The sequence below is a fragment of the Phyllobates terribilis genome, unplaced genomic scaffold (assembly GCF_046119375.1).
Source record: "Phyllobates terribilis strain yellow unplaced genomic scaffold, ASM4611937v1 Scaffold_10__3_contigs__length_209671492, whole genome shotgun sequence".
Lineage (NCBI taxonomy): Eukaryota > Metazoa > Chordata > Amphibia > Anura > Dendrobatidae > Phyllobates > Phyllobates terribilis.
Window position 1 is genome coordinate 153,159,298 of NW_027362770.1, and position 13,819 is coordinate 153,173,116.

Consider the following 13,819-nt stretch of genomic DNA (forward strand, 5'->3'; position numbering starts at 1 on the left):
CTAGAGTTCCTATCCTCTTCCTCTCTGAAGATGCTAATTGCATATTTAAATTAACAGAGGAGAATTTCATGGCCTATAAGTCTCCCTACATCAACTTGGCACTCTCAGAGGCCTCTCACCCAACCAATCCAGTTCTCCTGCTTTACACTGATTAGGGGCAAACACCCCGAAACACGGGTCTGCAAAGAGAGTGTCTGATTTGGTTTCTTATCCTAAGTCATATTACAAGGCTCGTTAAAGGGTCGATATTGACTTTTAGGATTGCTACTTCCAGTAGGTGGCACTAGAGCTCCTATCCTCTTCCTCAATAAGAAGGCTATTAAATGTGGCAATGAGTGAACAAGAACCAACTTAATGATTAATTTGCTAATTATGCACTGCGGGTAGAGTTATAATTACATTAATTTGATTTTTAGTAAATGTGTCTACGTACCCTCTTTTGCTTATGCACGAGATGATCTAGCTCCTGTTCTTTGCTCTGCAGCTTCTCCTCCAGTATTTGGCTGCGGGTTTGAAACCTGTCAGTGTCCTAAAAAAAAAACCCATAAAATATAATACCTAAAGTAACAAAAAGCTGTAAATTGTACCGAATAGCAAGTTGCAGCCTCATTTATACATAATATGATTATGACCTGTAAGCATACTCGGCACAGTTCATCATCAAACAGGTATTCAAAAAGTTCCGGAAATATAAAATTAAAGGGGTTGTCCACTTTCAACAAACCCTTTTTATTAGAAAGGTTCCTATATGATAAGGAGCCATAAACACACATTGCTTGGAATCCTAGAGATCATATGCAATCTTTGGATCAAAACTTGCAACAAGTGCTCAATCTCCCTACAGTGCCTCCACAGGAGACATAAAGAATTACACCCTGCTCATTGAATTAAATGGCCTGTAGGAAAATGCACAAATGTGCCAGCTCCTCCAAAGTAAAGGACAGTCTTGCAGCCCACTTTTGCTAATAGGTGAGAGTCTTAAATGGTCTATAAAAGGGGTTGACCACTTTTGGGGACTTTTTTTTACTGAAATGCATTTTATTTGGGTTTAAAAAAATATATATATTTTTCTCTTGGGTTTAATAAAAATGTTGCACTGTTTGGCTTTTACAGTCTTTTTGCTTTCCTGCTCGTTCAACTTTGATGTGGTCAGTGGTCATAAATCAGCTGAGAGGAGCTCAGAAAAAGACAGATAGTCCCAGTGGGGTGACTGACAGATTCTCAGTTGACTCATTCCGTAGTCAGCAATAAACAGTGCAACATAAACAATAAAGAAGGCAAAGAGTGAAAAAAATGTAATACAATCAATTTGCAAAAAATACATGCAAAGTAAAAAAAAGTAAAGTAAAAAATAAGTAAAAAAAAAACAACAGCCCCTTTAACTGAAACTTCTTCATAGAGCATTGAAATGTTTTTCAAAAGCTAAGAAAACATGAAAAAAAGTTCTGTCAACTTAGTTTAGAGGGGTTGTCCACTTTTAACAATTCATTTTGGTTAGAAAAAATGTAATCTTTGGATTGAAACCAGTAATAAGTGCTTAATTTCCCTACACTGCCTCCGCAGGAGAAATAAAGCATTACACCCTGTCTATTGAAATAAATAAATCGTCCATTTAATGCACAAATGTCCCAGATCCTCCAAAGTAAAGGACGCTCTTGCAGCCTCTCCAATGACTCAATTTCTTTAGAGAATATTGAAAAAAATAATCTTTTTGATCAGAGAGATCAATCTTTAGGAGAAACTGGCAATAAGTTTACCTACAGCACCACCGCTGGAGAAAAAAGGTATTACATAATCAATGGATTGTCCATGTAATGTCCAGATCTACCTCCAGAGTGGAAGACCATCTGGCTTTAGATAAGGGTCTTGAAAAACATACCTCCTCCACAATTCATTTATTTTCAGTGTTTATTTATTTATTTTAAAAAGCAGAGAACCCCTTTAAAGTATCTTTTCAAGACCCTCGGGAGAGGGGACTAGAGGTGGAGCCTGATAAAGGATTGATTTTATTTTTATTTTTTAATTTTTTTTAGATTTTTTTTTGTAATACAGTATTAATATGACTTTTTTTAATTTAATTTTTATTTTTATTTATCTTTTTAGATTTTTTTTGTAATACAGTATTAACGTGACTTTTTTACTGCATTTTTATTTTATTTTTTATTTATATTTTTATTCTTTTTATTTTTTGTAGTACAATATTAATTTTTTATTTATTTTTTTTTTTTAGATTGTTTTGTAAAACAGTATTAATATGATTTTATTTTTTCATTTTTGTAATACAGTATTAATATGACATTTTTATTTAATTTTTATTACATTTTTATTTATTTTTTTAGATTTTTTGTAATACAGTATTAATATGATTTTTTTAATTTTATTTTATTTATTTATTTTTTTTAATACAGTATTAATATGACATTTTTATTTAATTTTTATTACATTTTTAGTTTTAGTTTTTGTAATACAATATTAATATGACATTTTTATTTAATTTTTATTTTATTTATTTATTTTTCTCCATCTTTTTGTAATACAGTATTAATATGACATTTTTTTATTCTATTATTTATTTATTTTTTGATTGTTATTTATTTTTTTAGATTTCTTTGTAATACAGCATTAATATGACATTTTTTTTAATTAGCCCGGAGAATCCCTTTAAGAAATTAAAGTAGAAAATTTCTCAAAATTTAAATTACAAATTTTTACTTGCGGGAACCACATGTCCCGATGCACGGAGTAATTTATATTTAACAACCTAGGCAATAAGATATTGCTGCAATACACAATTGCATTTACAATTTGTCCCCGGGTTTGAGGAAAAATGAAAAAAACATTACAAGAACAATTCTTCCTCTAATGACTAAATCCATTGTGAAATGCATTATAGATTTCTTGCTGGGTTTTATTTTTTTTTATTGTTTAGCCGTTGCTCAGGCTCCCATTAAAAGCCATTAAGAAAGCAGAAAGAAAATCATTGCTGTTAGCGACGCTCGCTAGAGATACAGCCGCACAGACTCAGAACGCTCGCGATGCCACTGAAAATGTATTTTTGTACAAAGACTCAATTAAGTTGTGTTTCCTGAAAGTAAAAAAATAAATAAATAAAGCCTCCAAGTGTTCCATTAACTTGCACCCCCAAGTGTTCCATTAACTTGCACCCCCAAGTGTTCCATTAACTTGCACCCACACGCGTTTCGCCTGCTGCATTAGAAGTCAGTTTGTTTATAAGATGATTTCTTATTAAAATAATGAAGGCTTATCAGTCTTGGTCTGTAATAATAATGTAAAAAAACATCTCCTAAAAAGGAATATATATTTTTTTACTTTGCCTTTTTTCCTGGCCAATCAGCATTTGTATTTATTATACATGTCCGGTGTGTGGTGGTAGTATTTGGCATGGGTTGTATTATATATTCATGGTATGGTGGTAACATTATTAGACTTCGGTTAATCTGGTGTCACATATACTCACGGTATGATAGGTTTATTCAGTTATGATACAGTGGTAATATGGGGTTACAGTATGGCGTTATAATTTAGTCATGGTAAGGTAGTAATATTTGGCTTGGTTTGGTATGGGTTTGGCAGTATCATTTAGTCATGGTATGGTGGTAACATTATTAGTCTTGGGTTAATCTGGTGTCACAGTATGGTATAGGTTTATTCAGTTACGGAACAGCGGTAATATTAGGTTACAGTATGGCGTTATAGTTTAGTAATTGGCGGTATTATTTAGTCATGTTAGGGCGGTAACATTTATGGTCTAGGGTTAATATACAGTTCCAGTATGGTAGGGTTATTCAGTTATGGTACGGTGATAATATTGGGTTACAGAATGGTGCTATAATCTAGTCATAGTAAGGTGATATTTATAATATGGTGGTGGTGGTAATATCTGGAATGGTTTGACAGTATTATTAAGTCATGGTAGGGTGGTACCTACCATATACACTCACAGCATGGTAGGTTTATTCAGTTATGGTGCGGTGGTAATATGGGGTTACAGTATAGCGTTATGATTTAGTCATGGTAAGGTGGTAATTGGGTAGGTTTGGTGGTATTATTTAATCATTGTAGGTAACATTCATGGTCTAGGGTTAATATGGTGTCAAAGTATGGTAGGTTTGTTCAGTTACGGAACAGCGGTAATATTGGGTTACAGTATGATGTTATAATTTAGTCATTGGCGGTATTATTTAGTAATGTTAGGGCGGTAACATTCATGGTCTAGAGTTAATGTACAGTACCAGTATGGTAGGTTTATTTAGTTATGGTACAGTGGTAATATTGAGTTACAGAATGGAGTTATAATTTAGTCATGGTAAGGTGGTAATATTTATAATACGGTGGTAATATTCAACATGGTTTGGCGGAATTATTAAGTCACGGCAGGGTGGTAACATTAATATTCTGTGGTTATTATAGACTCAGTATAGTAGGTTTATTCAGTTATGGTACGGTGGTAATATTGGGCTACAGTATGGCATTATAATTTAATCATGGTAAGGTGGTAATATCTGGCTTGGTTTGGCGGTATTATTTAGTCATGGTATGGTGGTAACATTCATTGACTAGGGTTAATATGGTGTCACAGTATGTTGGGTTTATTCAGTTACAGAAGAGCAGTAATGTTGGGTTACAGTATGGCGCTATAATTTTGTCATTGGTAATATTTGGCTTAGTTTGGCGGTATTATTTAGTTATGTTAAAGCGGTAACATTCATGGTGTAGGGTTAGTATACAGGACCAGTATGCTAGATTTATTCAGTTATGGTACGGTGGTAATATTGGGTTACAGAATGGCGTTATAATTTAGTCATTGTAAGATGGTAATATTTATAATATGTTGGTAATATTTGGAATGGTTTGGCAGTAATATTTAATCATGTTATGGTGGTAACATTCATGGTCTAGGGTTAATATGGTGTTACAGTATGGTAGGTTTATTCAGTTACGGCACAGCAGTAATGTTGGGGTACAGTATGGCGTTATAATTTAGTCGTTGGTAATGAGGTTGGTTTGGCGGTATTATTTAGTTATGTTAGAGCGGTAACATTCATGGTCTAGGGTTAATATAGAGTTACAATATGGAAGGTTTATTCGGTTTAGGTACGGTCATAATATTTAATTACAATATTGTGTTATAATTCAGTTATGGTAGGGGGTAATATTTATTCATTAGTTCAACAGTATTACTCAGTCATAGTAGATTTAGTTAATCATAGTAGTGTGGTAAAATTTGATCATGTTATAGCTATAATATTCTGTCACCCTTAGGGTATGTGCACAAAACATCTTTTTCAGGCGGTTTCCAACTCAAACCCCCCTGAAAAAGCGCTAACTATACTTAAACAATGAACACATGCATTTCTTTGTAAAAAAATTTCAGTTTATACTTTGTCTTTTTCTGGGTCTTTTAACCCCTTCAGATTTCTAAAGATGTCGCGAGGTTAAAAGAAGTGAGCGGACCGTTCTTCAGGCATCTTCTGTTCTGAAGATGCTCTTTACTTTCTAATGGAAGTCAATGGCAAGTCTCAAAAAGACACCCGGAAGATGCCCAGGGGTCTTTTTGAGCATTTCGCCAGCGCTTTTCCTTCAAAAACCTATAGCGGTCTCTTCATTGACGACCTAAAAACGCCAGGAAAATGCTCAAAAAAATTCAGATGGCCAAAAATTTTTAAAACGCGCACAGGAAACGAAGAGGATGAACACTAAAAAAGAAGTTTCAGAAACAAAAATGTTGGCGTTTCCTCTTGAAAACCTCGTACACATTTGGCAGTACCACACACTGGGATGGATCGGGTTAAGCAAAATCGTAGTAACACGAGAAATTTTTGAAATTTTTCAGCTACAGATAGAGTAAGGACATGATTTCGATACAGCAGACAGTGAAGGGTGATACCACAAGAAAAAGTACAGAAATTGGTATGATCGGTCTTGAGACAACACTGAAAGTCAAGTCTTCTGATAGCTTGTCCAATGGTGTAGAGAGAAAATAAGAGAGGACCTAGGACCAACCCCTGAGCAACCCTGGCTGCAAGGAAAGAGAAGAAGAACCAAAAAATGAGATACAGGGCTCATTCTTGTACGAGAAAATTGGTCCGTGTTTCTGATCAGACTTTGGTCAGTGTCAGTTTTTTGCCACTCGAGTTTGGACCGAATTTTTCTCAAATGAAAAAAAAAAATCTGACGAAGGTTTCTACAAATTTATCAAAAAGTTTAAAGGTTTATCAAAAAGTCAGTGAAAACCACACAGCACACGTTTGGCGCCCAAGTGTTATCCAAATTTTTCACAGACCCATAGACTTGCATTAGCGAGTTTGCTCCAACACTAGGATCAATATGGAACAAGTCCCCGTGTTTTTGAGTGGACCACTCAGTCCGAGGAAAACATGTGAACTACCCCATAGAAATGCATAGGTATGAGTGATGTCTGCGGAAAAAAACACAAGAAAAACTGATGTGTGAATGAGCTTATATTTTGAGACTGATGTAAATTTTTACAAAATTTTGCTGTTTCAGTGTTTTTCGATCTTTAAGTCAAATGTTTTTATAGTTACTGAAGTAGAAGCATTTCTTGAGTTTTTGTTGACAAATGCATCAAGTTTATGGAAAGACTCGATATTTACAGTGTTGTCCCTAATTTTTCAAAACTTCTGCCCTTCGCCCCGGCAGCTAGATATCTGCTTCTGGGTCAAATCATGACCAATGACAACAGATTTTTGCCTGATTGGTGCTTGGAATTCGTCACAATCTCTGTTTTTGTTTGTTCTCCCACTGTTTGAGGGTTAACCACAAGTTCTCAATGGGATTAAGATCTGGGGAGATTCCTGCAAAATTATGAGTGAGCCTCCTCCAAGGATGAGAAGCCCCTACACATGAATGGTCTCCAGATACTTTACTGTTGGTATCACACTGGTATCCTGGTAACGCCCACCTTTTCTTCTTCCAACAATCATTATGCAGATTGTCAGTCTGACCTTGATGTTCTCTTTGGAGAGTCCTTCTTGACTCCTGGCCAGCCTCCAAATTCCTTCACCTCACTGTGCCTGCAGATGCACTCACACCTACCTGCTGCCATTCTGGAGCAAGCTCTGTACTGGTTTTGAACAGATTCCATAGCTGAATCCTTTTTATTAGATGGTTGTGGAACTTTCTGGATTTTCTTGAGCACCCTGAAGTCTTCTCATAGCAATTGAATCTGATTTCCTGATGATCCAATAAACTACTTCTATTTCTACTACTGCTACTATTACTTCTACTACTACTATTACTTGGTATATTTATTATCTCCGGTGGACAGAAATATCTTTATCCTCAGGAAGAGCAAAAAAAAAATGGCATTGTCAGTTACTTTCCGACACAGATATTTTGGAATCACGTTGGCGGATGAATGACTTTATAATATTTATGGTACTTACTTGTAATAGGAATTGTTCCTTCTCTTTTTTTATTTGTTGCTCCTCCATCTCGTCATATAAGTTCTGAATTTCTATGTCGCAGGCGGCAATTTTCCTGGAAAATTGGAAAGGAAAGACAACATTTGACTGATAACATAGGCATGCTACCTCCAAATGTTGGACCCTTTACACAATCATTATTTATTCTATTTTATTCAGATATAAGGAAAGAAAGGAAGACAGTTCTAGCTCCTATAGTGTTGGGAGAATGCTTTTTAAAAAAAAAAGAATGGCAAGTTAGGGCAGCAAAATTCGGGTGACTGAACTAGCAAATTTATGTGACTCTTCACAGGTAAGTGACAGTAAATACTGTAGAAATCTATGAGTGTGTCATTCCATAAAAACTCACTGGGACTTTGTTTTCCAAATTTCCAAGTGGCCAGATATTCTTAACAACCCCATTAAAATGTCTATGGAGTGAGACCTTTTTTGAGAGGACCACCTAAAAATGACAGTGAAGGATGGTCTTCTACAGTGGTGGCTCTCAACAAGAAGAAAACCTGTCACAGAAAAATCAAGGTCTTCTCATCGAGGTGGACCTCAGAAGACCTTTCTATGTGAACATTCTGTTTTCCGGAGATGAAAAGGTTTATAGATTGACCATATAACATTCTGCACCCAAAGGTCAGAGAAAGGTGTCCTCTGAAGCGAAGGTCTCACCTTGCCTAGTAGATGGAGCATCTATGTATCCACGTCAATCATATGGTCAATCGTTAAGTGAAGATAGCCAAATGCAGCAGCAGAACCAAAAAGTGCCTTTTGAGCACCGAGGTCGCAGCAGCTGAAGCCCTAACAATCTGGTGTTGAAAGCATGTCCCCAGGTTAAAGGAAAATTGTGGTCTACACAAATTATGACCAATTCATTGCATAAGTGATGACTGTTAGAGCAGCGTAGGTCGGACTATTGGGAGTTTGGGACCATTGCCAATCATTGGCTCTTCATAGTGCCATAGATTCTGAAAGTAAGGTGCATGCGTAACCTACAATCCATTGAACACCTCCTGGCATAGGTCTTTCGGCAGGGAAAGAATGTCAGATCTCCCAACACTGGGGCCCACACCGGTCTAACAGTTATCATCAATCCAGTGGATAGGTCATATTTTTGTAGACCAGAATACCCCATGAAAGCCTTAAAGGGTGTTCTCCGGGAATAGAAAAAAAAAAGCAATTAAAAACTAAAGGAAATGCCATTATAAATATATTCTTAAATGCATTTAACTAGCAAATCACAATCGTTTTGTCTAGAAAGGTGATTACTATAGAATTAAAATGGCCTCCGCTTTGTTTCACTGAGAGAAACCTCTCCTGGAATGTTAGTACAGGTGCTTGTGAGCATGTGCAGTAGGAAACTCCGCCCTCCCCATATGTAGGAAGATATGCTCCAGTACTATTACTGGAGACACCAGAGGTGCTGAGGTAAGAAGAGGCTGCATATACTGCTGTCCTCCATGTCTATCTGATCTAATACTGGAGATACCAGTGGTGCTGAGTTAAGAAGAGGCCGCTAACACTGCTGTCAACCCTGTCTATATGATCTAATACTGGAGATACCAGGAGTACTGAGGTAAGAAGAGGCTGCTCACACTGCTGTCCACTCTGTCTATATGATCAAATACTGGAGATACCAGAAGTGTTGAGGTAAGAAGAGGCTGCTCACACTGCTGTTCTCCCTGTCTGATCTAATGCTGGAGATACCAGAAGTACTGAGGTAAGAAGTGGCTGCTCAAAATGCTATTCACCCTGTCTATCTGATCAAATACTGTAGATACCAGAGGTGCTGAGGTAAGAAGAGGCTGCTCACACTGCTGTTCACCCTGTCTATCTGATCTAAAACTGGAGACACCGTAAGTGCTGAGGTAAAAACAGACTGCTCACACTGCTGTCCTTCATGTCTATCTGATCCAATACTGGAGACACCAGGGGTGCTGAGGTAAGAAGAAACTGCTCACACTGCTGTCCATCCTGTCAATCTGATCTAATACTGGAGATACCAGAAGTGCTGAGGTAAGAAGAGGCTGTTCAGACTGTTCTCCAACCTCTCTATCTGATCTAATGTTGGAGATTCCAATGGTGCCGAGGTAAGAAGAGGCTGCTCACACTGCTGTCCACCATGTCTATCTGATCTAATACTGGAGATACCAGAAGTGCTGAGGTAAGAAGAGGCTGTTCACACTGCTCTCCAACCTCTCTATCTGATCTAATGTTGGAGATTCCAAGGGTGGTGAGGTAAGAAGAGGCTGCTCACACTGCTGTGCACCCTGTCTATCTGATGTAATACTGGAGATACCAGAAGTGCTGAGGTCAGAAGAGGCTGCCCACATTGCTGTCCACCCTGTCTATCTGATCTAATACTGGGGATACCAGGGGTGCTGAGGTAAGAAGAGGCTGCTCATACTGCTGTGCACCCTGTCTATCTGATCTAATACTGGAGATACCAATGGTGTGGAGGTAAGAAGAGGCCCCTCAAACTTCTGTGTGCCATCTTACTGAATAACAATATAAGTATCTCCAGGTCACAGAAAAGCAGCTTCCTACTGCACATGCTCATGTGACGCCTCTACTCGTAAAGCCCGTGTTTTACCCTGGGTGTTGGGGGACTCGGTGTCGGGCCCTGTGATGGAGAGGTGGGGTGCAGCCGTGGCCCGGGCCCGACCCGTGCTCAGGGCCGTCACATTAGAAAGAGATGGTGTGGGCTTGTCCGGGTTGAGTGGCTGATTAACAACTATGCCACCTGTGGTGCCTGGTGAAGGGCCACCAGCGCCGCTACAGTCCGCCGAGGCCTGGTGTCATGGCGGCCAAGGTTCTCACTGCTCCCCACAGGCGGAGCAAGGCCTCAGGGCAGGCAGACAGGATGGAGGGGGTAGTAGTGTGGGGAGTACGGGCACCGCGTCGCATGGTATGGCGCATAATGAACAGTCCGGAGGCCATAGGAGTGAACTTCCAAGGCTTTACTCACTTAGAGATGATGGCGGGAAGGCCACTCCCTGCTCCCCGCGGAGTCCTGCGGCCACCAGGGACGGGGGTCCGACTACCTCCGAGAAAGTCCAGTGTTCGGTAGCGACCCTACACCAGAGTGTTCCTGCACTACAGACTTCACCCTTTCCCATCTGTGCGTGTGTAGATAGGCCGGGTCTCCCTCTGAGCTCCTCTCAGGACTAGGGCACGGGTGGCAATTCCTCTCCATCCGATGCCCGGTGGGATCCTCAGGGCCTAACCGGGCTTTCCCGTCCAGGACGTGGAGTACAAGGTCGGGTGTCGGTACCCCTCTTGCAGCCGGAATCCCTCTGAATAGATCAGGTAGGCGAGGACAGGTGGCGTACTCCGCTCCGTCTGCATCCTCCCCGGGACCCATTTGCTGGGGAGCCACACTCTAGAGCTCCCGGGCCTTCTTGATCCTGGTCCTTGGCCGGGTTGAGACATTCCTTGTCTACAACCTACCTCTCGTCCCAAGGCCAGGGTACGAGGGCTGTGTCCCTTGCCGGAGGGAAGTCACTTTACACACAGTATTTTGACAGCACAGTACGACCACTTAGAAGGACAGGTCCACACAGAACCAAAAGGACCAGCAAGAGACCAACGAAGAACCAGCAGAAGAACCAAGATCAGAGATGGCATTCTATTAAATATGAAATTAGAAGTGTAACTAACTAACTGTTCCTCCACCCACACCCACTAACTGGTTCCTACCACTTTGTGTTCCCCAGTCTCCCTGTAACGAGGGGAGCAGCACCTAGTGCCTACTAGCTCCCTCTGGTGGAGAAATGTGGTGTTGGATGCAAGGCTGGGTCACAACTATCAAACTGTTCTTACCTCAGAGGAGGAACACCACACTCCATTAGAGAAGTGCAGCATCCCTGTGGCGGTTGAACCCTCAGTGGCGCCACACTCACATGCTCACAGGCTCTTGTCATAACATTCCAGGACAGGTTTCTCTCAGTGAAACAAGGTGGTGGCCATTATAGGACAGATTTCAGTGTAACAAGGTGGCAGCCATTTTATTTCTATAGTGATTACCTCTCTTGGCAAAACGATTGTGATTTGATAACTAAATGTAATTAGGAATTTATTTGTAATGACATTTCCTTTAGTTACTGAAATTTTTTGTATTCCCGGAGTATAACACATATACTAAAAGACATAAGGAATGGCTACCCATTCAGCCATGAATTCTAACTTTCTATTCTGAAGCCCCATTTCATTAAACGGGTACCATATACCAACGGATATTATGCAAAGAACTTACACCAAACATACCGCACTCCAAACATATCCATAGAAGTCCAAAAGAGAGCCGAGCCCTATAGGCATACATTTTTTCACTTTATAGGAAAGTGTTGCTGTTTCACTTTACTATAGAGATGCATACAGTACAATAAAGTAAATTACTGCTTTCTTTCAAAAACAGCGCCACCCTTGCCTACAGGTCATGCCTGGTATTGCAGCTCATTGGTGTGAATGTGCGCAGAGCTGCAATGCCAAATATAATCTGTAGACAGGGGTGGCGCCGTTATAAAGAATTCATCTCTGCTTTTATAATCCTGGGCAAAGTCTTTAACTCATCCGTTTATTTAGTTATTTACTAACTTTTTGAGTGCACACTCCATTTCATTTTTTTCCTCATTGGCTTCTTGAAGTTGTAAGAAAACTTTGGTGAGGATTTCTTCAAAACTTGAAAGCAGGTGAGGTTCATCCTTCCGTAACTCCATCCACAAACGTTTCATTGTATTCTCACTGCAATGAAGAAGAAATCCTTGCTATGTTAAAGAAACACTAAGTATAAACATGTAAAAAATAAATATATATATATATATATTTGTCCCTAGAGTCCTGCCTCCTTTGCATGTCACCAGAAGAAGATGGAACTGATCAACAGGAAATAAACCCCTGTATTTCTTACACCATTTCTTTTAGAAATCTTAGATTCAAACAAGCAAGTACATTTTCTTGGTGACCGAGTGACAGATATTAGCCCCTTGGGATCCAATATGGCCGTCAGGAAGCAGTTTGTGGGATACAAAGAGCCGAGTGTACAATATTTATGCTGATTCTGGAGCTTAAAGAGAATCTATCTTCACGTTTTTGCTATGTAATCTGAGAGCATCATGATGTAGGGGCTGAGACCCTGATTCCAGTGATGTATCACTTACTAAGCTGTGTGTTGCCATTTTAATAAAATCAACAGGAGATTATCACTACAGGACTAGGTGTCTCGTGCCTCCTAGTCCTTCTGTTCTGTGTAACTGTCGATGTACACAGAAAGCGGCCAATCAGTGGTGTGGGCGGGGTTATACACAGCTCAGCAATCCGAGCACTGCTAGTTCTGCAGCAAAGAAAACTGTGATTGTTTCAAAATAACAGCAAGCAGCCCAGTACGTGATACATCGCTGGAATCAGGGTCTCAGCCTCTACATCATGCTGCTCTCTGATTATATAGCAACAACTTGCTGACAGATTCCCTTTAAATCGGGATTCCACCTTAGCTGGGGGGGGGGTATACGCCTCAACATTTCGATTTTATTAATCTCCAGCCCTTCTTAAGAGACATACTGGCCAAAACAAATCCTTTAACAAGGATTTCTACACATTTTATATGGAATTCTGTGTTTATATATGGGTAGGTCCCTATTTAGGATTCTCATCTCTTGACCAGAGGGGACCTGTCGCGTCCTTTATTACACAAACATGGGTGCTGTGTAATACTTCATTTTACCTGCGGAGGCACTGCAGGGAAATTAAACACTTACTAGCAGGTTTCTTTACAGATAATAACTCAATGCTGGGGGACAGGAATAATATATTTCTTTTAGCAAAAAAATCTGCAAAAAGTCAAGTGGGCGTGGCCTGTATATACACTGCTCAAAAAAATAAAGGGAACACTCAAATAACACATCCTAGATCTGAATGAATGAAATATTCTCATTGAATACTTTATTCTGTACAAAGTTGAATGTGCTGACAACAAAATCACACAAAAATCATCAATGGAAATCAAATTTATTAACCAATGGAGGCCTGGACTTGGAGTCACCCCCAAAATTAAAGTGGAAAAACACACTACAGGCTGATCCAACTTTGATGTAATGTCCTTAAAACAAGTCAAAATGAGTCTCAGTATTGTGTGTGGCCTCCACGTGCCTGTATGACCTCCCTACAACGCCTGGGCATGCTCCTGATGAGGCTGAGCATTGTGTGTGGCCTCCACGTGCCTGTATGACCTCCCTACAACGCCTGGGCATGCTCCTGATGAGGCTGAGTATTGTGTGTGGTCTCCACGTGCCTGTATGACCTCCCTACAACGCCTGGGCATGCTCCTGATGAGGCTGAGTATTGTGTGTGGCCTCCACGTGCCTGTA

The 13,819-nt window shown here is 39.7% G+C and overlaps 1 protein-coding gene across 2 annotated transcripts in view; it reads right to left on the reverse strand.

Annotated features, from left to right (window-relative positions):
* CRACR2A (calcium release activated channel regulator 2A) overlaps nucleotides 1-13,819 on the reverse strand; it is a 157,751-nt gene that overhangs the window by 64,400 nt on the left and 79,532 nt on the right. For both annotated transcript variants that reach the window (XM_073649947.1, XM_073649946.1), the window contains exons 5-7: nucleotides 12,051-12,197; nucleotides 7,428-7,521; nucleotides 434-529 (exon numbers count right to left, since the gene is read on the reverse strand). In XM_073649947.1, the coding sequence (XP_073506048.1) occupies nucleotides 434-529; nucleotides 7,428-7,521; nucleotides 12,051-12,197 (337 nt within the window). The remainder of the gene's footprint in view (nucleotides 1-433; nucleotides 530-7,427; nucleotides 7,522-12,050; nucleotides 12,198-13,819) is intronic.